This window comes from Xiphophorus hellerii, chromosome 13, assembly GCF_003331165.1.
Source record: "Xiphophorus hellerii strain 12219 chromosome 13, Xiphophorus_hellerii-4.1, whole genome shotgun sequence".
Classification (NCBI taxonomy): Eukaryota; Metazoa; Chordata; class Actinopteri; order Cyprinodontiformes; family Poeciliidae; genus Xiphophorus; species Xiphophorus hellerii.
In genome coordinates, this window is record NC_045684.1 from 3,420,285 (window position 1) to 3,447,966 (window position 27,682).

The 27,682-nt window shown below is 39.0% G+C and overlaps 3 protein-coding genes and 1 long non-coding RNA gene across 5 annotated transcripts in view; all 4 read left to right on the forward strand.

Annotated features, from left to right (window-relative positions):
• Positions 1-27,682, forward strand: part of hsd17b8 (hydroxysteroid (17-beta) dehydrogenase 8) — a 100,056-nt gene that overhangs the window by 39,077 nt on the left and 33,297 nt on the right. The gene's annotated exons all lie outside the window — the stretch shown is intronic.
• On the forward strand, positions 132-3,042 carry psmb9a (proteasome 20S subunit beta 9a). The gene is made up of 6 exons (XM_032579911.1): positions 132-398; positions 485-552; positions 661-792; positions 2,209-2,338; positions 2,550-2,691; positions 2,793-3,042. The coding sequence occupies exons 1-6, from the start codon at positions 348-350 to the stop codon at positions 2,918-2,920; spliced, it is 651 nt and encodes a 216-aa protein (XP_032435802.1). The 5' UTR covers positions 132-347; the 3' UTR covers positions 2,921-3,042.
• LOC116730578 (uncharacterized) lies at positions 5,249-26,456 on the forward strand. Its single transcript, XR_004341347.1, has 3 exons — positions 5,249-5,686; positions 9,856-9,859; positions 26,444-26,456. It is a non-coding gene; the product is annotated as an uncharacterized LOC116730578 (long non-coding RNA).
• tap2a (transporter associated with antigen processing, subunit type a) lies at positions 12,833-25,343 on the forward strand. Of its 2 annotated transcripts, XM_032579858.1 has the most exons (11): positions 12,835-13,407; positions 13,664-13,778; positions 13,864-13,994; positions 14,080-14,285; positions 15,314-15,511; positions 15,615-15,743; positions 16,273-16,461; positions 16,618-16,791; positions 16,931-17,090; positions 17,387-17,523; positions 24,783-25,343. In XM_032579858.1, exons 1-11 carry the CDS (start codon positions 12,894-12,896, stop codon positions 24,987-24,989), a joined length of 2,160 nt encoding a protein of 719 aa, XP_032435749.1. In that variant the 5' UTR covers positions 12,835-12,893; the 3' UTR covers positions 24,990-25,343. The 2 variants fall into 2 exon arrangements, 1 of the variants encoding a protein (XP_032435749.1); XR_004341339.1 differs by lacking the exon at positions 24,783-25,343 and having other exon boundaries at positions 12,833-13,407; positions 16,931-17,190; positions 17,387-17,502.

Sequence of the window (27,682 nt, forward strand, 5' to 3'; positions counted from 1 at the left end):
TTTTAATAGCAATTATGACATTTAAAGTTTAGGCATTCATTATTATAAACTTTAAACATTTGGTTTGCATAAAACATGAGAACTAATGTGAAGCTGGCTGACCCGTCAGCCTCCCTGCAGAGGAGGAAAAGTTTAGGTTTCAATTTCGGTTTGACTCAGAAAAAAAATGGAGTCTGATATTTGAGTCTAAAGTTAGCTTGATACACAAAAGGCTTCGATAAGCATTAGCGTGCTTTAACTTAATACGCTTTAATACGCATTGAATCGCTTCCAACTGTTCCCTGCGCGTCGCTTTGTTTTCAGCTCGTCAGTTATTTTACTGTCGGTGTCGTTAAAAACTGTCTGCCATGTTGGGAGAAGCAGAGCCGCAATGGTTGTCCGAGGAGGTGAAAACAGGAGTAAGTAAACGAGTTTAATATATACAATTTTCTGGGTGGCCAATGTGTAAATGTTTCGGTAAAATGATTTTTAATTCCGTTTCTAGACAACTATAATCGCCATAGAGTTTAATGGAGGCGTCGTGTTGGGCTCTGATTCCAGAGTGTCTGCAGGGTAAGTTGGACTTTATTAAATAAGGATTCTATGTGAATTTATTTAAAATATCTCCCCTTCACCGCTACCGATTTTCTTCTGATTATTTCACTGGGTTCTTCCGTGCAGGGAGTCCGTGGTGAACAGGGTGATGAATAAATTGTCTCCACTCCATGATAAGATCTACTGCGCCCTGTCAGGATCCGCTGCAGACGCTCAGACCATCGCTGAGATGGTGAACTACCAGCTGGATGTCCACAGGTGAGCACACCGAGGTCAGGTGTGTAGGACCTGCTGCTGCGAAGCTCTTTAAACCCTCCAGAGTTTACAGAAAACAATAAGAACTGAGCATTTTTTACATATAGAAGTGAATACTTTATATACTTGCATATAATTTATTCAACATAATGTAAATAATGTTGCACAGAATGTATTTTCTTTTCATTATTTTGCTGACCTACTAATGTTCTGACACTATTTTCCCATTTTTTGTGAACATCTGTGTTTTTCTTTTACTCTAAAGCTAAAAAACTCCAAACCTAGTTATTTGTTTATGTAAATATATACATTAATTTCCTATCGTAAACAGTTTTAAAATTACTTTGTACAACACGATTCACTTTTCATTTCTGGTTACAAACTATGAGGAATTTTGACCATAAAACTTATGTAAAAGTGGGAGATTTATTTTGAAATATTTGGATTCACTTTTAATCTTCTCACTGGTGGTTTTTGGACTCAGTGTCAGTTGCCAGAAGATTATATTTTCAATTAAAGCTGTAGCATGTAATTTTTACAAAAATATGTTTTTACATATTTGTTAAAACTGTTGCCATGTCATGACAGCATGATTTGAGAGAAAAGTTCTGTGAAAAAATCAAGCGCCTTCATCTTCTCCCAGTATTACTGCCTGTAAAAATGCACCGCTCTGTCAAAACCAATCAGATCCATGAGGAATGTTTTAGAGCTGTCAATCAATCTTGTGTACGTGTTACTCAAAGTGCTAATGACAGAGAAACAAATCAGTTACAATAAAGTTGTTTATCTGCTGCCATCAGTGGCCATGCTAACTACCTTTAGCATTCATGGCAGGTTCATTGTGGTGAACAGGGTGCAGCATAACAGAGAGCAAGGATGTGAGTGGCACATACACAGAGGTGATTGACAATGCTAAGAACCTCCTCCTGACTCTGATTGGTTGTTTCTGACTGAGTGGTGTACTTGCAGATTTTTGCAACCCCAGTTAGTACTGGGAGCACTGGGAAAAAGCAGAGGAGCTTAATTTTTTCAAAGATTATCTGTCTTATATTGTTCTGTCACAATATAAGACATAATTATAATTTTAATAAATACGTGAAAAACATTTTTTGTAAAAGTTACATACTGCAGATTTAAACAACCAAAACCATGTTTGTCAAATATCAGAATAATACTTTAACCTGTTATGTAGGCTAACACAACTAAATAAACAAAATATCAAATCATTTCATTAAATTTCAGTAAATAAAAAAAACAACTAATGTTTTATTTTAGTGTTTAAAATACAGAAGAAATTCCCTAATTTGGACCAAATATTTTATTAGGAGACATATAAAAAGAAACAATATGATTTATTAAAGGAATATGTTTGATCAATGTTATAACAATATGTCTAAAGAATATAATGTCTTCTCTCAGCATGGAAATCGGTGAGGACCCACAGGTTCGCTCAGCTGCCACTCTAGTGAAGAACATTTCATACAAATACAAGGAGGAGCTGTCAGCTCATCTTATTGTCGCTGGATGGGACAGAAAAGATGGAGGACAGGTTGGTAAAGTGAAAATGTTTGCTAGAGCAAATGCATGAAAAATTCAACTTAAAAGTTCAAATCTGTTCAAAGTCACATTAGAAATATCCTTATAGTTGGTGAGTTATACTCATGGCTACTTATGTTATCAGCACACTTAATGTTATAGATGTATGTTGTAATTTTAATTGTTGCCATTTTCTTCTCTTTTTGTCTCTGTCTGACCTGCAGGTTTTTGCCACCCTGAAAGGTCTCCTGACCAAACAGCCTTTCGCTGTTGGCGGCTCAGGAAGCTCCTACGTTTATGGATTTGTTGATGCTGAGTATCGAAAAGGAATGAATAAGAAGGAGTGTCAGCAGTTTGTGGTTAACAGTAAGTGTTTTGTTAAGGATTTTTTCTAAACAAACTTTTCTGCTTCATGTTGTAGTACAGATCTTTTAATAGAAATATGCTCTCCTGTTCTTATTCTCCAGCTCTCTCTTTGGCCATGAACCGCGACGGCTCCAGCGGTGGCGTGGCCTACTTGGTCACCATTGACGAACACGGCACAGAGGAGAAAGTCATTCTGGGAAATGATTTACCAACCTTTTTTGATCAGTGATCTTTCTTTCATCGTCAGTTTTTTTTTTTAATGATACATGTGTCCGTTCACTGGACTGTAAACCTGGAACCAGTGTACATTTATCAAAATCAAATAAATTGCAGTTCTCTCTAAGTTTCAAAGCTGAAGTTTAAACAGTTTTATTCAAGTATAATTTTGCAACTTGGGGAAAAACAAAGTATTAAACTATGACTTTATGTTATATGCTTTTTTAGTAATAACACAAAATGTACCAACTGTATTTTAAAACTACACTTATCAGCAGCAGAGTAACTATTTAAAATACTTTGTTAAAATACATTGCCTGGCCAAAAAAAAAGTCGCCACCTGGATTTAACTAAGCAAATAGGTACAAGCCTCCTATTGGATAAGTACTGCATAGGCGATTATCTTTCAGCTGGCAACAAGTTATTTAACCCCAGCTGATGCAATGAGTAACTCCTCATTTCTTTTTTTTTTTTTTTTTTTTATCAGCTGAACAGTAACAGCGTAGTGTCTTATGGTGCCTTGAAGAGATATGCATCTTTCACATTTTCCTCTCTTAAATATGGGGGCCATAGCATTTTACAAGATGGCAAGATGTTTTATAAGTATATGAAAAGTTTGCCATGCTTTTCATGTTACCGTATTTTTATGTACCTTACATTGTACTTTTTTTGAATAAAAATATAAATAAAAAAAAAAAAGTGACCCAAAATACTTGGTAAGATTTTACTAGTGCCAGGAACCTGAATACTGAATACAATTCAGTATTCAGTATTCAGGTTCCTGAATACTGAATACAATTCAGTATTCAGTATTCAGGTTCCTGGCACTAGTAAAATCTTACCAAGTCTTTTGGGTCACTTTTTTTATTTTTATTTATATTTTTATTCAAAAAAAGTACAATGTAAGGTACATAAAAATACGGTAACATGAATTAAATTTGCTTTATCTTTTAACAACCAGACCCCACCCACCCACCCACATTCAACAGAAGGAGAGAAAAAAAAAAAAAGAAAAATTGACGGGGAACATTACGTGTCAACAATACAACAATTTGTCATCATCAATTATATATATATATATATAGATACATACATATATATACATACATACACACATATACATACACATCTTAGGGCTCTATAGGCTTATGGAGGTGATTCTATATTTTTAAGATTTTTAACCTTCCTCTGGTGTTAGCTTTCTGCTGCCATCTGTAGTGTTAGCGGGTCATTTTGGACCCGTGTATTAAATCAGCCATAAAATACCCTAAAAACAATCTTTTATCATCCAATGTTTTTCTTAACTCTTGTTTAGCTGGTTGGGCTCCCTCATCCATGAAAAGATTGGTTTTAATATTTTTTTGTGGCCCCCTGGGCCTTTGTTTTAACAGCATACCCCTCGTTTTCAATGTCTAAAAAGTGGTCAAATGAACCTTAAGAGAAGAAGGCAACAAAATAATCAGTTTTTCTGTTACCTGAGTGTAACTGAGAGATATTAAAACACATTTCTTAAATGTTCAACAAAAAAAAAGATTTTAATTTTAATATTATCAAATATAGTAACATCTATGGTGTTTCGGGTCATTTTGGACCCATATATATTTACTTCAAGAAAAGGGCAAAACCTCTGGCCCTGGGTTGAACATCAGTGGAAGGAGTTGCACCCATCTCTCCCAAATATCCCTGATGGGAGCAAGCTTGTCAGATTTTGCTCTGGTGTCTCGATTGTCAAATCTGAGGACTCTTGAGATCATCTGAAAGATCCGAAGAGACATTGTTGCCCGGAAAATATTTCTGCCCGTTTATGCATCCCAGAGACTCTCAGTTGCCTCATTGCTGGATCTGTAAACTCCAGCAAGGAGGAGAACACCAATGTAGGCATCCAGGTACGTCTCATCAATGTCTTTCCACGTGTTGCCATGGACTTTTTTCCCCTCAAGGTTTGTCATAGCAATTATGACTTTTTTTAGTGACAATGGCAAAAAAAGATCAAAGCACGTCTTGATGTCACTTACTCTTGTCACAGCAAACCTCGTGACCCCAGGGGTCATTTTGATGATGTTTGCAGCAGCTGTCCTTCCATGCACTTCAGGAGGAACTGTGCTCCAACGGATGTTGCCACATTTGGATTGGAATGATTCAGCAGGAGCAGCTTCAGCACCAGTGACCTCCTCTTCAGACTGATCAGTTGTGTCTGTTTCTTCCAATTGCTACTCCACATCATCTTCGTTCTCAGAGGCCTGCTCATCTCCATCGCTAAAATCCTGTGTGTCCTCTGCCTCATCTGCAGCAAAGATGTGATCCAAAGCTTCATTTACAGTGAATCTTCTCCTCGTTGTTGCATCCTGTGAATTGGAGATGTGTACTCTGCAAGTCACCACCTCTACACTCAAATGGCTTGACAAGCCTGGATATGTCTCCCTTTGTTTGTTCTCACAAAAAGGCAAAGAGAAAAGCCCCTAAATGAAGCTCAAGTGGTTGGAGGAAGAGGCTGTTGGTTGATTGTGTGTTCATGATTTAATTTTTGGCATTTTTTATTGTTTTATAATTGAAAATTTTAACCGGGTCACAAATGACCCGAACACCACAAAAGTCATTTTTTTCACCAGAGCACTTTATAATTTAGTAAAAAAATATATATATATTTTACTTTGTTTAAATGGAAGTCCCTGACAAAGTCAAAAAGTTTCAACGCAAGAAACAAATGTATGAAGTACTTTTATGCATGCTAAAACTCAAAACGGGTCCGTAGGGACCCTAACACCATAGGAAGGTTAAAGTACTCCATCATAGGGTCCCACACCCTGTGAAATTGTCTTGTTGAGCCTCTAATAAAGTATTTAATTTTTTCTAATTTCAAGAGAGACATTAAATCAGTGAGCCAAACCGAGACTTTAGGTGGTTCAGAGGATTTCCAGAGTAAGACTATAAGTCTACGGGCTACCAAGGAAGCAAAGGCGAACGCATTCATTTGATCAGTAGATAGCATGTGCTCCTCAAACAATACTCCAAAGATGGCCATTCCTGCAAACGGTTTGATTTTGGTATTAAATGCTTCATTCAGTGTTTTACAGATGGATGACCAAAATTCGGTTAATTTCGGGCAATTCCAAAACATATGGGTCATATTTGCTGGGGCAGAATGGCACCGCTCACACCTGTCATCAATGTCCTTATAAATTCTTGAGAGTTTAGATTTGGTATAGTAAGCTCTATGGAGGACTTTTAACTGTATAAGGCTAAGCCGTGCACAGGACGATGTTCCGTTGATTCTTTCCAGAGCACGTTCCCAGAAATGTTCAGAAATAACAGAACCAAGTTCTTCAGACCATGCAATTCTAAGCTCATCTAGTGTTGTTTCCTGTAGAGATGTTATTATATTTGAGATGTTTGCAATGTGCCTCCTGAGATACAAAGGGTTACGCAAAATCCTCTCAAGCCCCGAGTCTGCTGGAGAGGCAGGAAATACTGGACTTTGACTTTGAATAAAATGACGGACCTGGAAATATCTGAAAAGATCAGTTTTTTGTAATTGGAATTTGGCCGAAAGGTCAGTGAAGTTGGCAAAAACACCATCTATATAAAAATGGTCACAAGTTTCCAAACCATTCCTCCTCCATAGAGCGAAGGTGTGATCCATCCTGGCAGCCGGGAAAAGGTGGTTATTACAAATAGGGCTATATAAAGAAAATTCTTTTAGATTAAAGTGTTGTCTGAATTGTATCCATATCCTAAGAGAGGAGGATACTACAGGATTATGGGTGAATTTAGAGGGTGAAAGTGGTAATCCAGTAGTAACCAAAGCAGAAAGAGAGGAAGAGGTGCAGGAGTTTGCTTCAATCTTACACCAATCCAGCTGCGGGCTTTGATACCAATATATAATTTTTTGGATATTAGATGCCCAGTAATAGTTTCTCATATTAGGTAAAGCCAGACCGCCTTTATCTCTGGGCCTTTCTAGAAACTCTCTGCGAACTCTAGCATTTTTATTTGCCCAGAGAAAAGAGGAGAACAATTTATTTAAAGACTGGAAAAAAGACTTAGGCAGAAATATTGGGAGACACTGAAACAAATACAAAAAGCGGGGTAATACATTCATTTTTATACAGTTAACTCTACCCGGAAAAGATAAGTAGAGACCGGACCATCTCTGAAAATCAGCCTCCAATTTAAGCAAGAGAGGTTTGAAATTCTTTCCATAGAGATCAGGGAACGTACGGGTGATGTATATGCCTAAATATTTAAATCCGGACTTTGATATATGAAAGGGGAGCGCATTGTCTGGTAGCTGAAGGGCTAGATAGCTAATTGGGAAGCATTCACTTTTAGAGAAGTTTAATTTGTAACCTGAAAAACTTCCAAAGTCATTAAGAATATTGACAATAGTAGGAATACATGACACTGGGTCAGAAATATACAAAAGTAAATCATCGGCATATAAAGAAATTTTATGTTCGGTATCAAACCTACGAATACCGAAGAAATTAGGGGTTGTCCTTAATTTTATTGATAAAGGCTCAATAGCTAATGCAAATAAGAGTGGGCTTAGAGGGCAACCCTGGCGTGTGCCCCTTGAGAGAGAAAATAAATGGGAAGATATCTTATTTGTAAGAACAGATGCTTTGGGTGATGTATATAACAAGCGTATCCAGGTTATAAAATTTAAACCAAAGCCAAATTTTCCCAGTACAGTAAATAAATAATTAAATTCCACTCAGTCAAATGCTTTTTCCGCGTCCAGAGAGGCAACTACTTCAGGAATCTCCCCAGACGCAGGGGAATAAATGACATTTAAAAGTTTGCGAATATTTGTAAAAGACTGACGACCCTTTATAAAACCAGTTTGTTCTGTTGAGACGATGTTGGGTACAACATTCTCTAGCCTTGATGCTAGCAGTTTTGCTAAAACTTTGACATCAACATTAAGCAAAGATATGGGTCGATATGAGCCACAATCATTTGGGTCTTTGCCTGGCTTTAAAAGAAGTGAAATGGAAGCCTCTGTTAGGGTTTGTGGTAAATGGTTCTGATTAAAGGAATGATTAAACATTTCAAGTAGCAGGGGAGCAAGTTGAAGAGAAAATTTTTTATAAAACTCAACGGTATAACCGTCAGGTCCAGGTGATTTGCCATTCTGCATTTTATGAATGGAATCAATAATCTCTTGTAGCTTTATGGCTTCCTCAAGGCTGTCTTTGGCTTGCATATCTACTTGTGGTATATCAATATTATCTAAAAAGCTAATCATTTTGGATTTATCTTGCGGGGAACAAGATGTGTATAGTCTGGAATAAAAATCCTTAAAGGTGTTGTTTATCTCTATTGGGTCTACAGTGAAGGATTGTGGAGTATTACGTATCTGAGGTATTAGACGGGACGCTGATTTACATTTAAGCTGATAGGCCAAGAAACGGCCTGCCTTATCCCCATGTTCATAATATTGTCCTTTTAACCAAAGTTGGTGTTTTTCAGTTATTTCTGTTGACAATAGGTCATATTGGGTCATCAATGTTACCCTTCTTTTATATAACTCAGGTGTTGGAGTGGTAGAATATTGTTGGTCAATTTGTTTTAATGATACTAAAAAGATCGTTTGCTTTTTGCTTTCTTTCCTTACTCCGTGAGATAGAATAAGAAATTATCTTCCCTCTTATAACTACTTTAAGTGTTTCCCACAATATGGATGGGGATATGGAATCAGATCTGTTAAAATATATAAACTCATCTATTTCTTTACCAATAAATTCACAGAAATGACTGATAGTAAAGATGTGTCTAATCTCCAAACTCTTGGTTGTGTGACATTTTGAGAGAACAAAATATCCAGGGAGACCGGCGCATGGTCGGATTCAACAATAGTATTGTATTCAATTCTCTTTGTAAAAGGGAGAAGTGTCTTGTCAATGAAGAAAAAATCGATACGACTGTATGTGTGGTGAACATGTGAGAAGTAGGAGAATTCTTTTTTGTTAGGATTAAAGAACCTCCATGGGTCAACCCAGCCTGCCTTATCAGCAAACTCACCGAGGGCAAGAGACATTTTAGAGCGAGTTAAGTTTCTAGGGCTAGAGCGGTCCATAGTCGGGTCCATGACCGTGTTGAAGTCCCCCGATAGAATAAGACTATGTCTATTTAAGTCTGGGAAAAGAGAAGTGAGTTTATGTATAAAGCCCACATCATCCCAGTTTGGGGCATAAATACTGGCTAGAATTACAGGAGAGTTAAACAGCGACCCAGCTACCATCACAAATCGTCCCTGGGGGTCAGAGATGACCCGAGATGGTGTAAATAATATTATTTTGTGGATCAGGATGGCCGCCCCTCGTGCCTTATTATTAAAGTTAGAGTGGAAACTCTGTCCAATCCAATTCCTCTTAAGCCTGATTTGGTCCGCTATTTTCAAATGAGTTTCCTGTAAAAATATTATTTCTGCATTCAGTCTCTTTAAGTGAGAAAAAATCTTTGCTCTCTTGTTAGGCCCATTCATCCCTCTCACATTCCAGGTAATGAAACGTGTTGGTGTTACACCTATATCTGCCCTAACACTATCAATGTTGTGCGACATATGACATCTTCAAAAATGAAAAGCAGGTTGAGCACCTCCACATATCTGTTAGTAACAAACAAAGACAGCCTAAATAATATAAGACAGCAGAATGAAGTCTCCGTCCAAAAGAAAGAAAAAAAAACAAACAAAAAAACAACCCACCCTTCTTAAAAATAAATCTCCCTTTAACCCCAAACTGAACATATCCTATGCCTGTCCTCAAAACATGGGCAGACTGCAGGTTCTCTTCTAACTCCTGAACCTTCCGATACACACTCTTCTCTTAACTTGTGAAGAGCCTATGATCTTTTACCAGGGATGGCTTATATTAGTTGAAACCATTCCGGTATTAAAATTAAAGTAAAGGCATAGCGTTAAACATACTGTTAATTTACATTCAGTTATGTTAAGTATATAGGTAAAAGAGAAAGAAAAAGAAAACATCCAAAATTCTCAAAAACAATTAGATTACCCAAAATAGACTTTGGCGAGAGTTCACATACGTGTCAGAGCGTCTTCCAAGCGGTAAGATGGTGTCCACACAACAGGTACACACGACCCGACCAGTCCATGTCAGTCCTCTTCTCCAACCACCAGCTGATTGCAGTAAGCTCGTGCTTCTTTCGGAGTATTGAAGTCGAGGGATTTTCCCTTATGGAAGACTCGTAGGATAGCTGGGTAACGCAAGCGAAACTTGATCCCCTTCTCATAGAGTGCTTGTTTAACGCCGTTAAATTCAGCACGTTTCCTCGACAGAGCAGCGCTGTAGTCGGGGTATATTCTCAGTGTAGCGCCCTGGTAGGTGCTTGTGTGCTGCCTTGCCCACTGCAGTAGCCGTTCCTTCTCCTGGTGTCTTTGGAAGCATACCACGAACGGGCGCGGAGGGCGGCTAGCGTCGCTGGGTTTTGCGCCCACCCTGTGTGCTCTCTCCAGCACCGGGGCTGAGTCGAAGAGTGCGTTGCTGCGGGTGAGCTCCATTAGCGCATTCGTCATAAAGTTAACAGTATTCCCCACACCTTCACTGCCTTCTGGAATGTTTATAATCCTCAAGTTATTACGGCGTGACCTGTTTTCTAGATCCTCAATACGCTCTAAGAGTGCAGCATTTTGGCCTTTTAGAGCTTTAACAGCAGATTCGGCAGCACATATCTTCTCAAAATTATCACCTGCGAGTGATTCTGAAGCGGTTAGGCGTTGTTGTATAGAGCCCACCGTTTCTGTCAGAGCACTCACCGAAGCTTGTAACGGCACCAGTGATTCTTGAATGAGGGTAGAGATGTCTTCTTTTAAACTTTCTCGTTGCTTGGCTAACTCTTGTACTAGTTGGGTCATAGTTATTCCATCGCTTTTGGAGGGGCTAGCGTCGGAGGCCATGGTGGCTGACTTGCTAGCAGTGGTGTTCCGCGTGGTTATCGAGGAGGTTTGTTTTTGCTTGGAGGTAGCCATTAACCGGCCAAAGTCGTCCAACGCGGTAATGTGTACAAGATACAACAATTCTGTGGTAAAAATATAAGGTTTGGTCTCATAAGTTAGAAGTTGGGTCAGAGCTCTTCACACTCGCTGCCTACTCCTTCATGACCCAAACCGGAAGTCCCGTAACTCCTCATTTCTTAAACAACCATGGCAAAAGACACATCCTGTGGTCGTGGAAAAGACGTTAGTCTGTTTAAGAAGGGTCAAATCATTGGCATGCATCAAGCAGAGAAAACATCTAAGGAGATTGCAGAAACTACTAGAATTGGGTTAAGAACTGTCCAACACATCATTAAAAACTGGAAGGATGGTGGGGAACCATCGTCTTCCAGGAAGAAATGTGGTCGGAAAAAAATCCTGAATGATCGTGATCGGCGATTACTTAAACGTTTGGTCAAATCAAATCGAAGAAAAACAACAGCAGAACTCAGGAGTATGTTTAATTGTGAACGCAAAAGCATTTCCACACGCACAATGCGAAGGGAACTCAAGGGGTTGGGATTGAACAGCTGTGTAGCCGTAAGAAAACCTCTAATCAGTAAGGCTAACCAGAAAAAAAGGCTTCAGTTTGCTAGGGAGCATAAAGATTGGACTCTGGAGGAATGGAAGAGGGTCATGTGGTCTGATGAGTCCAGATTTACCCTGTTCCAGTGTGATGGGCACAACAGGGTAAGAAGAGAGGCAGGTGAAGTGATGCACCCATCATGCCTAGTGCCTACTGTACAAGCCTGTGGGGGCAGTGCTATGATCTGGGGTTGCTGCAGTTGGTCAGGTCTAGGTTCAGCAACATTGTGTGCCCAAAAATGAGGTCAGCTGACTACCTGAATATACTGAATGACCAGGTTATTCCATCAATGGATTTTGTCTTCCCAAATGGAATGGGCATATTCCAAGATGACAATGCCAGGATTCATCGGGCTCACATTGTGAAAGAGTGGTTCAGGGAGCATGAGACATCTTTTTCACACATGGATTGGCCACCACAGAGTCCAGACCTTAACCCCATGGAGAATCTTTGGGATGTGCTGGAGAAGGCTTTGCGCAGTGGTCAGACTCTCCCATCATCAATACAAGATCTTGGTGAAAGATTAATGCAACACTGGATGGAAATAAATCTTGTGACACTGCAGAAGCTTATTGAAACAATGCCACAGCGAATGCGGGCTGTAATCAAAGCTAAAGGCGGTCCAACAAAATATTAGAGAGTGTGACCATTTTTTGGTGGCGACTTTTTTTTTGGCCAGGCAGTGTATTTCATACAATGTGTCTCTTGAATACAGCATCTGTTTAATAACCACATGAACTATGTTGTATAGATGCACCAATGATACTATATGATCGTTGTTAAGTGCAGAGGTTGATTCAAACAAGAATCTTGAGCTTTTATATCTTCTTAAAGACAAATAGCTGAAACAATCTCAGAACAGACAGAATAGTTATTATAATATTTTTGGACCTGAGGTTCATGCTACGTCTTTGAAGCACAACTCAAACCAGATTGTCTAATAGAGTTTTGTTATCTTCAGACACTTACTGTATATGCTTGGTTACATGCTAAACTCTGATGGCTGCTAGTAATCTTGTACCTTCCTGTTTTTGGAAGTTTAGTTGCCATTTCAGTTAGTTAATTAATTACATGTATAATGCATTTATTTATTTTTTCCATGTCTGGAATTTTCAGTTAGATCATAAATCTTTAGGGTCACAGATTGTAAAATATAAAAACACTATAATATTTTTAATGCAATTACAGCCATTCATACATTCTCATTATTAGAAAAATTAAAAATGGAAAATTATAAGATATTGGTGGTGATCTTTGAATGTGAAAGCAAAAAATATTGACTCGTTCTCCACTGCATTTAAGGGAAACCCCTAAATTTGCCAGAAACAGAAACTGAAAGTATGAACTTAAACGCTTCAGTTACAGCAGATCAGGTCATATGAGGACGGCTGCAGCTGAAACATGGCAGGAAAAGACCGAACAACAATTCACAAAGTCTTCGCTTTGACTTTAGCAGTTTGCGTTGATCTTTCTTTATTTTACGCATCAGGATTTGCTGGGATTCACAGCGTTTTAGGACATTTTGCGCATCTGTGGCTTTCAGCAGCTCTAAGATGGTCAGCAGTAACTATTACAACTCTGCTGGTTCTGGGAGACCCGAACCCGCTGCTGATCCGGTTCATAACAGCCTACAGTCTGCTTCCAGCGGTGTATGAGACCGGAACCAAGGTTCTGTACCGGGAGGAGAGCCCATGCGGGCCGGTGGCGGATATTCGCTGCTGGCTGATGTTCGCCGGAGCGTCGCTCGGAGCGGCGCTGTTCTGGGAGATCACCATCCCGGACAGCGACGAGGAGGCCGGGAGTAAAGCCCAGAAACAGAAGTCCAGGGTTCTGTTCATGAGGGTTCTGCATCTGTACAGGCCTGATTATCCCAAACTGTTTGGAGGCGTTGTGTTCTTGTCACTGGCAGTTATCTGTAAGTAAAAATAAGATGATTGATAGGAAGATAACAAAACACTGCAAACAAATTATCCGTGATTCTCAAATTACATAATATTACAATGTCTTTATTTTTTGTTGTGTGTGCAGCTCAACTATTTGTATTTTGGCATATACTTTTAAAACTTTAGAAATTAAATAACTTGGGATGAATTTCTGTTTCTCAGCAGTGATGTACATGATGTAATGACAAAACTATGTTTTTCTGTTTTTGCTTGTCTGTTTTACATCAGGTGAGATGTTCATCCCATTCTACACAGGAAGAGTCATTGACATCCTCGGCAGTGATTACCAACAAACTCAATTCTTCACAGCTCTCCTCTTTATGGGCTTGTACTCTGTAGGAAGGTATGGAACAAAATTAACCTTCTGAATGAATCTACCTGCACATGCCTGTATAAAATGTACATGTTGTTTCTTCTTGGCTTTGTAGTTCTGTGAGTGCCGGCTGCAGAGGGGGTATATTGCTTTGTGCCATCAGTTCGTTTACATGCAGAATCAAAGTGAAGCTGTTTGAAGCTTTGACCGAGCAGGAGATTGGATTCTTTGAAACTGTAAAAACAGGTAATATATTGGTCTAAGTTACTGCAACAAAATAAAACGGACACAATAACAGGATGATTGATGACCATCTTTCTTATCTATGCAGGTGAGATCACATCCAGATTGTCTAAAGACACCACACTGACAGGAAGGACAGTGTGTCTGAATGTCAACGTGATGCTGAGGACATTTATCAAGACGATGGGAATGATCTCCCTGATGATGAGTCTGTCATGGAAGCTCACATTCCTGGTACTGATGGAAACACCTATAACGGGTCTCATACAGAACTTGTATGACACTCACTATCAGGTAACAGTAGGGGATGATGAATTAATGTGGTACACATTCAAATGTCCTTTATATGTTAGTGCGAACTAAAGCCCACCAACATGTTAATTTGTTAATCATATCATAAAATGATTAACAAATAGTTGTTGGTATTATATGGTTTGGAAAGTCTCCTTGTTGTCCCCTTAATTTTTACCTCCCTCCACATATTCTCTGTCAGATTAAAGTCAGGACTGGCTATGCTGTTTCAAAAGATCAATCAAACGTCCAGTCAAAAGAAACATGGGCCAAATTAAATCACTAGTTTTAATCTAAACATGTCAGTGTTATGAATAATTTTCCGTAACACAGAAAGACATTTATAACCCATATCCAAAACTATTTGCAATCATTTTAAACTCTAAAATAACTTTTGTTAATCTGGTTGACAACACTGTCTTTGTCTGCGATTCTGCTACCTAGTATGGACAAAAGCTGGCAATGCTCATAATATTCATATATTTTATATGGTTATTCACACACTGACAGTTTTAAGGCATCAAGTTACTCAGAATATAAATTAATGCTGGGATTCATGAAGACATCATGCCTCCTCAAGCTGTTGTCCTTCACTGAAATTCAGAATTATTCAGCAAGACAGACTATCAAATCAAAAGTTTACTGTCCATTGATGTAGTCTATTTATCTGGTTTCATTTTCTGGAGAGCCAAATTAGTTATTTCAAGAGAATACAACTGAATAAGCTCTGAACTGGCTGTCATAACAATTTGCTTCAAAATGAGTAGAGGAGGGAAAGTAAAAGTGTCAGCCTGAGTCTCTGACTGTGTGCTCAGCTGTGACTTGTACTTGCCTGTACTAGCATACATTTTGCAAATCATGAGTTAAAGCTGCTCTTTTAGAAAAATAAAAAAATATCCTAAATGCAAAGTTACATCAATATATACTTAGTGTAGTTTTGTTGTATAAAAGTCAAGTCCACTTATTTAAATCCAGGAAAACTTTCAGTTTACAGAAATGTTTTGTTTTTCTCTGTTTTACTCTTTTCTCAGAGGTTGTTTCAGGCAATGCAGGACTCAATGGCTCGAACAAATGACTCTGCAAATGAGGTTGTCTTTGGTATTCGTGTGGTTCGAAGTTTCAACACAAAAAAGCATGAAGCTGATCGTTATGATAAACGATTATTGGAAACACACTCACTAAAGATTCGTCGGGACACTGTGAGAGCTATCTATCTGCTTGGACGGAGGGTAAGAGGTTTGTTTGTTTGTGGGTTTTTGAAGTTTTAGAAAATATTAAAGCCTATAAGTGAATATCACCTGTTTTTTTAACACAGTTTGTTAATGTTTTTAGTTGACAGGTTTGGCAATGCAGGTCTTCATTTTGTACTATGGCAGACTCTTCATCCAGATGGGACAGATGACCACTGGAAACCTGGTTTCCTTCATCATTTACCAGTCAGACCTGGGAGACAACATCAGGGTGGGTGTTCTGTAGAGCTACTAGATGATATTTTTGATTGGAACAGTGGTAAAAAGTAATAGTGATTTCAAACACACCCAAAAAACAAAAATACAAGCTTTTTACCATTTAAAATACAGTTTGTGTTTAATAAGCACATGTACTATTCTCCTAATTGCAACTACCGGTATTTATTTTTTTCAAAATAAGGGTCTACATTCACAGCAAATAGGAATTTTGAGCTTTTATAACTTCAAGAAAACTCATGAAGAACTTAATGATGCACTGTAAGGTCAAAGTATTCTCAGAATAGTGTAAGCTTTGGAATTACATGCAAACACGTAAGGAGCCCCTGTAGGAACTTAAGACTATAATACTCGCTGCTTTATAGGGTTATGGTTGAAGTCGACATATTCATTGTTTTGTATTATTTTATCATCAGTATGAAGGACTGTCTAATAAAGTAATATTCTTATGCCTATTGTTAATATTTCTGTTTGTTTGACTTGATTGTTCCTCTGGATTGTCTAATAGAGTTGTTTTCTTCCAGACTCTTACATATATCTTCGGTGACATGCTGAACTCTGTGATGGCTGCTGGGAAAGTGTTTGAGTACATGGACAGAAAACCTCAGATCAGCACAGATGGAAAACTGAAACCGGATCAGCTGGAAGGACGCATCAAGTACTGTGGTCTGAACTTCGCTTATCCTTCCAACCCTGAGAAAACTGTACTGCAGGTCAGAAAAACTGTTACGTTTAGGTTTAGTTTGATGAAGTCATGTGGCCATTTTAACACAGCTGATAAAGGAACTTGTATGTTTACAAAACCTGGTTTAATTTCAAATATTGCCATCATATTGTGGTGTTTTATCAGTCTCTGTTTTTTGTCTCAGGACTTTAGCCTGGAGTTGAAGCCAGGCCAGGTGACCGCTCTGGTTGGTCCATCTGGAGAAGGAAAAAGTACCTGTGTGAGTCTCTTACAGCGATTATATGAGCCTCAAGATGGAGAAATTTTACTGGATGGAGAACCACTGAAATCCTACGATCACCACTTCTTCCACAAGAAGGTATTTTCTTTTTTAAATCCTCTTTTTCTGTTTTAAAATAATTTAAAATTTATTAAACTGGAATAAATAAATCTTCTGTATTTTCCTTGTATATGTAAAGAGTGTTACTTACAAAATCTAAAATAAATATATTTAACAGATAGCAGTGGTGAGCCAGGAGCCTGTCCTCTTCTCTGGATCCATCAGAGATAACATCACCTACGGACTCACTGACTGTTCACAAGAGAAGATTGAGGAAGCAGCACGAAAAGCCAACGCCCACGTTTTTATTCACCAACTAGAGAAAGGCTACGACACAGGTAAACCGGTCTGACTTCACCTCATCCTGTTTACATGACTGAATGCAAGCAACAAAAATATTTTACATCTGGAGTTAAGGAGATCATGAAAGCAGAAAAGGTATTGGATGATGAAGATTGGATGTTAGAAAATGACATTCATATTAGACATTTGTTTTGTGCAGATTTACCTGCACAAACCAAAGATAAACAGTTTAGACAGGGTATACAAGATAATTTGTGCATATCTTTTGAGTCTCTTTAGTTGTTCACACTGACTCTTTTCATGTTATTTTATCTTATTGCTAATTTGCCAGAGGTGGGTGAGAGCGGCGGCCAGTTATCTAAGAGCGAGAGGCAGCGGATCGGCATCGCCAGAGCTCTGGTCAGAGAGCCGAAAATCATCATTCTGGATGAAATTACCAGCTCTCTGGATGTTGAGAGTGAAAACAAGGTATGGTGTGATTTAAGGAAAAGCCTTGACATCTAGTTTTGTTTGAAGAAAATCCAGTTATGTTAACAGCATGCTGCAGCAGGCTGTATAAAGTGATGAGGAACATGAGATTAATCAGAAGGGTGTTTGTCAGAGGTTGGAACTTATTTTATGTTTGAATTTGTTATCAATATATTGATAACTAATATGATATTCAAGAGATGGCTATTTTGTAGATTTTTTTTTTTACTTTTTTGACTCACTTAAATATTTCAGCTGATTAATGTCAGACAAAAATACCCTGACAAAATACAGAATTGGGTTTTCTAGTTATTAAAGAAAAAAAAAGCCAACCAAACCAACATGGCTGTAAGTGGAAAGCATACAGGGTTTTTGAACTTAGGGTCACACACTGATGACTAGACATTTCTATCTGGATTTTTCCTTGTGAGTGGAATCAATCATTCCATCAATTAAGGCAAATCACATGAGTCTCAAAGAAGCAAAGCACTCTCAGACTATCACACTCCTATCACCATAGTTTGAGAGCAAACCCTCAAAAAAGTATTTTTTGTTGCATCAGTACACAGAAAATATTCCTATAGTCTTATCAGGGGCGCCGCCAGCAATTTGGGCCCCATGACACAAAAATAAATTGGGCCCCCTGCTGTTACAACTTTAACAATTTACTAGCAACAGTCCATATACTGTTTGCAAATAGGCTGCTTACATTTTTAAAAAAATTAGTTTTAGCTTATTGAAAGGTCTCTCCCCACGAGCAACAGTCATAGGCAAAATATAAATAAAACAATCCAGACTTCTCAAAAAATGCTATGTAGTTGCATTTCATTCAAGCTGCAGTATATAACTTTAATAAACAAAATATGTTTTCTCTATATTTGTTAAAGCTGTCACCGTGTCGTGACAGTTTGTTATGAGACAGATAATGTGTGGAAAAAAATCAATCTTCTCCACCTCGTCCCTGAACTACTGTTGCTAGCTAAAGTAAGATAAGATAAGATAAGATTTATTTGTCATTGTCATCAACAGATTACAACGAGATTGAGATTTGCTCGACTCGAGTTAAGATGCAGGTTATGTGTATATACATAATATACCAAGATAAAGAAATAAATAGTACAAAATGAGAAATAAACTTAGACATCAGAAGATGGTTGCAGCGCCTGGAGGTGTCGCAACAGAATTACATTTATAACAAAGTGGTGTCAAGAGCAGAAGTTCTTATGCCTTTGAATTTAGTGCCATGATTGCCATCGGGTAAAAACTGTTTTTTAGGCGATTTGTCCTGGTTTTTATTGCTCTGTATCTCTTGCCTGATGGCAGCAGCTGGAAGAGACCATGGCCAGGGTGTGAAGAGTCATTTAAAATGTCCAAAACTTTCTTGTGGAGCCTGGAAGTGTAAATCTGTTCCATAGTGGGGAGGGGGCAGCCTATGGTTCTCTCTGCTGCCCTAACAACCCTCTGGAGCGCCTTCTTGTCCGCGGATGTGCTGCTGCCGTACCAGACACACAGACCGTACGTGAGCACACTCTCTATGGAGCAGTGACAGAAGGCCTGCAGCAGGTCTGAGGGGAGACGGTTCTTCTTGAGTATTCTCAGAAAGTACAGTCTCTGCTGTGCCTTCTTCAACAGCTCCTTGGTGTTGGTGCTCCAGGTTAGCTTGTCCTCCAACTCCATGCCCAGAAACCTGAACACTGGGACCCTCTCCACACAGGTCCCACTGATGGTGAGAGGCTGGATGTCCGTTTTGTTCTTCCTGAAGTCGATCACCAGTTCCTTTGTTTTGGAGGTGTTGAGGAGCAGGTTATTGACTTTGCACCACTCTGACAGCCGCTTCACCTCATCCCTGTACTCCAGCTCCCCCTTCCTGCCTGAGATGAGACCAACAACAGTCGTGTCATCTGCAAACTTTATGATCTTGTTGCTGAGGTGGTTGGAGAGACAGTCATGAGTGTAGAGGGTGTAGAGAAGTGGGCTGAGCACGCAACCCTGTGGCGATCCGGTGTTCAGGCTCAGAGCAGTGGAGGTGTGGGGGCCCAGTCTGACCCTCTGGGAGCGACCTGTTAGGAAGTCCAGGATCCAACTGCAGGTGGCTGATGGGAGCCCAAGGTTTGCTAGCTTGGACACCAGACGTTGGGGAAGTATGGTATTAAATGCTGAGCTGAAGTCCACAAAAAGCATTCTGACGTAGCTCCCCTGCTTCTCTAAGTGGGTCAGGGCAGCATGAAGTGCTGTGGATACAGTGTCCTCTGTGGACCTCTTTGCTTTGTAGGCAAATTGGAGAGGGTCCAGCTCAGCAGGCAGGTCAGCGAGGATGTGACTCCGCACCAGTCTCTCGAAGCACTTCATGATGATCGGTGTGAGTGCCACTGGACGGTAGTCGTTCAGGGTGTTGATTTTGGTTCTTTTCGGCAGGGGGACAATGGTAGAGGACTTTAGGCAGGGAGGGACAGTGGCTTGAGACAGGGACTGGTTAAAAATCTTTGTGAAGATTCCAGCCAGTTGGTCTGCACAGTCTTTAAGCACCCGTCCCGACACACCATCAGGTCCCGCAGCCTTCCTTGGGTTCACCTTCCTCATCACCTGCCTCACCTCACACTCCTCTACTGTGAGAGCAGAGCTGCTGTGGACAGGCAGCTGTGATGGAGCTGTGGTAAGTGTTGCCTCAAAGCGGGCAAAGAAGATATTCATCTCCTCTGCCAGGGAAGTGGTTCCTCCGTGCATGGCTGGTTGCTGGATCTGTAGTTTGTGATGTGCTGAACACCCTGCCACACCTGCCTGGTGTTGTTGCTCCTGAGCTGCTTCTCTATTCTCCCTCTGTATGATGCCTTAGCTTGGCAGATGCCTCTTCTCAGGTTGGCTCTGGCAGAACTGTAGAGTGCTTTGTCCCCAGACCTGAAAGCAGCGTTCCTGGCTTTCAAGAGGCCCCGGACCTCCTTAGTCATCCAGGGTTTCCTATTCGGATAGATCCTCATGAGTCTGTTTCTGGTGACATTGTCCGTGCAGAACCTGATGTAGTCCAAGACTGCTGAGGTGTAGTTCTCCAGGTCCTGATGTGCAAAAACCTCCCAGTCAGTTCTCTGGAAGCAGTCCTGTAGTTGGTGAGAGGCATCCTCAGGCCAGATGGTGACAGTCCGGGTTGTAATGGGGACACGTTTCCGCAGGGGGGTGTAAGCAGGGATCAGTAGCAGGGACACGTGATCAGACTGGCCAAGGTGTGCTAAGGGGTTAGCCCTGTATGCTTGTCTGATGTTTGTGTACAGCTTGTCCAGAGTTTTATCACCCCTGGTTGTGCACTTTACGTGTTGATGGAATTTGGGGAGGACTGATTTCAGATCAGCATGATTAAAGTCCCCAGAGACGATGTGAACAACCTCTGGGTTCTGGTTCTGGTTGTTGCTGATAGTATCATGCAGGAGTCCCACGGCCGAGCTAGCGTTAGCATCCGGTGCTATGTGAACAGCAGTGAGTAGAATGGCGTTATCGGGTCTGCATTTAATTGTGATGAACTCCACGCCGGGAGAACAGTGGCTAACAACTACTGTGGAGTTCGTACACCAGCTGTTATTTACATAAACGCATAGTCCACCTCCTCTTTTCTTACCGGAGCTCGCTGATCGGTCCTGTCGGTGTGCTGTGTAGCCTGCTAGCTCGATCTCCGGGTCCGGTATGGTTGGATTTAACCACGTCTCCGTGATCAACAGAATGCAGCATTCCCGGATGAGGTTGTCAGTTGCAATCCACAGCTTCCATTCGTCCAGTTTGTTAACGAGAGACCTCACGTTGGAGAGAAAAATGCTTGGTAGCGGTGGTTTGTGTGGCTATTTCCTGAGCCTCGCTAACACGCCGCTGCGACGCCCCCTGTTTTGTTTACATCTCTGCGCCGTCGCCCTGTCGTAGATACTGGGATTGTAATCCAGGGAGAGCCCGGTGTCCGAGCAATAGCGACCGGAATGTTGTTGTGGACACGGAAAAGCTCCTGTGACAGACTTTCCCCGATTGCTTGACCAATGACCAGTAAATTTTGTCGGTTGTAGGTGTTTTTAACCGCGCAAAGTGGAAAAGACGAACTTCGAGTCGGTGAGCACAGAGCCGCTGCGTCTACGCATGCCGCCATCTTGTTCTGTTTAGTAAAGTAATGCATCGTTCTGACCAAAAACAACCAATCAGAACCAGGAGGAGCGTCTTGGCGCTGTCAAACAACCTAACTCACTTCTGTGCTAATGGCGGAGAAACAACTTATTGTTACAGGAAAACCATTTATTTGCTATTATTGGTAGCTATGCTAGCTAGACTGAGCATTCACAACAGGCTGAGCTAGCTGCAACATAGCACAGAGCAAGGGGGAGGAAGGATGAGCAGCCACTTGAGATTGTGATTGACAGCGGTGAAACTCGCCTCCTGCCTCTGATTGGTTGTTTCTAGAGAGCACTGGGAGAAGGCAGACAAAATAAATTTTTCACAGATTATCTCTCATGCCATACTGTCACAACATAATGACAGTTTTAACAAATATGTTAAAAAAAATGTTTTTTAATAAAAGTTACATACTTCAGCTTTAATTTCACTTATGAGAGGACGGGTCAGGAGGGACACGGTAACAGATGTTTGTAATTTAAATGCAAGTTAAGGTAAAACTGTTTGGACTGGCTGCAGTCCAGACAGGAGGCTGTTTTTTGTTGTTATTATATAAAGATTGTTTGAATTTCTGTCAGTAATAAATATATTGTTTTTGTTGTGTAATTGTAAAAAGAACAAAGACACAAATTAATCCCTATAGCCTCCCTGGAATGATGCTAACTAGCTTTTCATCGAACACAGCGTTGCTCAGTTTTTTCACTAGGACAGGGGTTAAAGGTTATACTGGAGTTAGAGCTGCTGCTGACTGACTCACCTGTTGTTAAGTGTGGTAAAAGGTACAGGGACAAGTTAAATATATGAATATGTTGGTAACTTTTTTTCCATTAATTCATTAGATGCTAGTGAAATGAAGGCAAACAGTAGTCTGTAGCTAAGCTAACTATACTATAAATGGTTGACAAGCTCTCACAGTCTACCCACCTCTCTTGGAGAAAAAACTGAGTTACAAATAGCACTCTTGTCTTTTTCTCTCTCTATTGCTTTTAAAATCTGACTTTATTATTTTTCTTATCAGTATAGTAACTGCCACAAAAGTTCTGGGGCCTCATGCATAAAGCGTATGTGTGGCGCCATGTTTTGCACACAAGTCGGCATGTATAAAAATTAACTTTGCATCAAAGTTTGCGTAAATATACGCACACTTTTTCGCTGGCTTAAAAATATGCGGCAGCCACGCAAACCTTTTCTGTGGACAATATCAAACTACAAAGCGTCAAAACTCACCTAAATACCCTGAAATTTGATTACATTCGGTGTTAAGAAGCATCAAACCCTTTGTTTTTCATGATTTTAATATTTTATTGTTTAAAAGTAAACGATGAAACTGAACCACATTTATCCTCAGACAATAAGCTAACAAGGACACAAAATAAAGCAAATAAAAATAAAAGTATATGAAAACGTCGCTCTAATGTAAATAGTACTTTTTCTCAGTTTTTGTCTCATAAAGATGTAACGCATCGGTCCATGTGCCAAAGCGCATGAAATGCATCTATGGGGTCATTTCATTCTCACTAAAAGAAGAAAACAGGATTTTAACTCAAACCTGCTGATTAAAAATAATCAACAGGTTTGATTATTTTTAAGATGATAAGGTATGTTTACAATCACACGTTTATAAATAGCTGCGTAAAGCTGAGCCGCGTAATAGTGGCACCGCGCTTTGGCTCTGATGGAGAACCTCGCCATTGGCAGGATTCAGAGGGAGCGATTGATCAAAGATCATATTGATCTGCTGGGAAATGTTGATGATGGTTTATGAGTGTTTAGATTACTCAGACTGATCATCCTGGAGCTCTGAGCCAAACTTAAAGAGCTGTGCGGTACCGGTACCGGTCCAGCTGCAGTCATCCTTCAGTCAAGTCACCCGCTTTGTGAATGCGCCTTATGGACATAAAGCATCTATTATTTAGAATAAATGTCCACATTCCCACTAAAATGACTCTCTGACACGCTGTCTGTCTTTAAATCCTGGCTGAACGCGCTGCTGTTCAAACAGGCATTTGCGCGATCTCTTTATTTATTTATTTGGATTTTTTTTTCTTTAACATGTATTTTTATTTTTGTGAGGTGACCTTATGTGTGCTCAAAGCACCTTATAATCACTGTATTATTATTATAAATAGGCCTACTTATACTGCTTCGAACAAGGACGTTGCCATGGTTATTGCTTCATGTGGTGGCAGACTTTCGGGTATTTACACTAATTTACATGTATTTATGGAGGCGACAGGGCGGAGCAGCCGCTGCTCTCTATTTCCCGCAAATTAGGATTTTTAAAGGAAAGGTGCGGGGCCACGTGCGTGCGCACGGCTTTATGCATCCGATTTTTTTGTGCACTTTTCTAAATTTTTCTATACGCCAAGTTTTAGTGAGAAAACTGCGCACTTTTATTCATGAGGCCCCTGGGGTGGAGGGGCGGTTCAGTGCAAATATGGATCTGTGCTGTTTGATCTGGGAGGGGTAACTTTAATTTTTACTGCTAAAAACAACTTTTAAAAACGGAATATGATTAATTTTGAATTTGACAGGACCCCAAATTTTTTCTATTTCTATGAAAAACAAAAACAAACTATTTTGTGGAGGGCCCCCTGTCTGTCAAGGGCCCTTGGAATTGTCCTAACTTTTCCTCCTTATACATCCCCTGAGTCTTGTAGATCATGAAGATTTTATTTTTGTTCAGAACTCAACCATGGAAGTAATTTTACACTCTCTTTTTCATACTGCTTAATAATAAACTCTGACTTTCACTGAGGCCTGCAAAGCTTTGGAGGTTGTTCTGGCTTCTTGTGTGATCTCCTGCATGAGACAGTTGATAAGCTCTAAGAATAATTCTGGTTGATATTCCAGTGCTTTACATATAATCCTAGTGCATTTAAGAGTTTTAAGTTGGGTTATCATGGACAGCAAATAAATAAATTCTTTAATTGCATTTTCATTATGGTTTTGTAGATATAATGCTCTGCAGCCACCAAAGAGGTTACAGGTTCCCTTGATTTTTGTTGACCATTTACTATGTTTTATTATTTTCAGCTATTTCATTTCTTAGATTTGTACATGAAGAACCAGGAGAAATTAGTAATCAATTTATGCATTTATTTGTGGTTGACATTTTGCAGGTTCTTCAAGGCCTGGCCAGCTGCCCTGACCAGACGCTGCTGGTGATTGCTCACAGACTGAAGACCATCGAGAATGCGGATCAGATTGTTGTGGTTAAAGGAGGTAAAGTGGAGGAGAAAGGGACCCACAAGGAGCTGATGGAGCTGCAGGGGAGCTACCATAAACTGATCAATGAACTGTTTGATGAGACAAACTCACCAGAGTGAACGACTGTAAATTATCTCTACTGAAACTGTAGCCTAATGTCAGGTGAAGGAAGTATTTTCTATGCCTGCCGTATAATAGATATTTTTGTATATAGTGAGTTTAGATAGTTTTGTACAGACATTAAAAATGTTTTTAAAACTTTTTATTTATTTTAAGGATTGTTGATGTAATCATGAAATGAAAGTGTCTTTTGTCAGATCTATTCTGATGATCTAATTTTCTGATTCATGTTCTGGGAACTTATTGACCCAACAGGTGAATATTGTTGCTATAAATCATCATTTATAATCAGAATGGCCAAAGGTTACTTTGTGGTTGGTACGTCTCAAATAAAAGGTTAATCAACACCTGAACTGCTTTTTACTGAATGTCTTTGTTTAAAATTAGTTTCTTATTTTTTTATTTCATATTTATAAAAATATTTTGCCAAATCGGTTCTCTAGCCAGTTAAGACCTACACAAAATGAACTTTAGAGAAATGAGCTCAAAGCAATATTTATTTCATAAATGAGAACAAAAGTAAGAGAACAAAAACAGCTGAAAAGAAAACCCTTAAAACAATATTAACTACATAAAGACATCTGTCTGTTGTCTTCAGGTCCAATTTCATCTCTGGGTTTCCCTCCTGAAATCCATCATATCCTTCATAAATCAGATTTTAAGGATTATCTAAGCACCAGAATCTGTTCACTGTTGCTGCAGTAAAGATAAAAATGATTTAACCCCTTGCAGAATAAGGCTTAAAATAATCTTTTAATTTTAAATCTATTTTTCTTGTGACTGAATGTAACTTCATTCTGAGTGACTCTGACACTCATGACTTGAATGTGAGAGAGAAATTATGGGAGAAACTTATGATTAGAGATCATTACAAAAGATTATTATCAAATTACAGATGGACATTTTTTAAAACTTGACATAATTATATTTAGGGTTGGACAACTTTAGAATTATTCTACATGTAAGTTTTTATTAAAATGCTAGTTAAAGCTGATACATTTTTGATGTATTTAATTTTGTTTCGTTATATTTTGAGAGATTCCAGTCCCATTTCTGGTCAGAAACAAACTAGTTTTACGTATGTAAAACTTAATCTGCAGGGGTATGAATAATTTTGGACTTTGTCTTACATTGCTGTTTTTAAATGCTGAGTACAAAAATGAAAGAAGTTTTGGTGGCGAGCCTCCGGGTTTAGGTTTTATAGTCCAGTCTAACCTGGAAAGTCCCAGATGATCAAACTTGCTTTCCTTCTGGCAGAGAATCAGGAATGAGGAAAGATGCTTTTTCATTTGTGTCAGTTTTAAAACATCGACTGAGATCGAGCTCAGCATAGAAAACAACTGACTCCATCTTATTACAACACCTGTGCAGCAACAAAATGGAGTCCAGGCTCTAGAGCAGAGCTGGGTAGTAACTTTAGTAAAAAAAATTACTTCTAGGAGAACTTTTACAGAACAACACATTTTATTTTAATGTTAATAATATTATTTTGTAGTAAAGCTTCTCTTACATGAGCAAAATTTCTGGACACGCCACCCCCCACTTGCTTAACTTCACACAATACAGAACAAAAACATTTTCAGTAGAGACACTTTTTATTCCTTCTTCTAATGTCATTTTTTCTACTGAGTCATTTGATCTGGATAAACAGTAAATGGTTCATATTATCACTTGAAGAGATTTACACTGTTCTAAGTTATTAACCCGACTGTAAATATTTATTAAAGTTATGACTCTATGAAAAATACTTTTAATAAAGCCTGATTTATCAATCAGAAAATGTATGTTTAAAAAAATGATTTGGAAATATTTGTTTCTTCCTGAATTTGTTATTTTGAAAATATTTAATTTCATTTTTATTATTTTTACATTATATTTAAGATACTAGAATTTGCATACAATTTAATATTTTTGTCCATCTGATTACATTCTTTTACAAATAAAATCAGATGTTATGATTAAGCAGTTACTCTGTATTTGAATCAGATTTTTACCAAAGACTTTTTTACTTTTACTTGTGTGGAGGTCAACGTTTTACTGCTACTTGAGTAAAAATATTTCTTTGGTTCTGTTTAAATGATTATATCAACCTAAATGGGAGGATTTGGTTCTCCTGTGAGATTAAGAGTCAGTTTTTATTTCTCTATCATTAACCACTAATGTTGTGATCCATGAAAAAAGTATTGAAGAGTTTAAAACATGGCTGGTTGGATAAACAGTTTCCTCCAGAACCTGAACTCAGTTTTAACTCCAGCTGTTCACCATTAATCATCCACCGCCTGCAGCTAAAACTTGACCCAAACTGAGTCATCAGCAGAACCCAAATACAGCAGATAATCTACCACAGGATGACAAAACAGGAAAAGAGTCAAAGTTCTGACTGCAGTCAGATTAAAATATTGTGCTTAAGGCTTTGCAGGAATTAGGAATAAATGTCAGCAAATTTCAATGAACTGAAGAAACTTTATAAGGAAGACTCGACTAAAATGATGTGAGAGAAAAAGTCAGACAGAAAATTCTCCTCATAATTACTTAGAGCTTCTCTATTTTTACTTTATCTTTGTTCAATAAAACAATTAGAAAAGTATTGTGTTTTTTTTATTATCCTTGAGGTTATATTTAAAAAAAACCTGACTGTATATATTTTACTGCATTTTATGACAGTAGGTGAAAATGAAAGCATTTCTGTAAG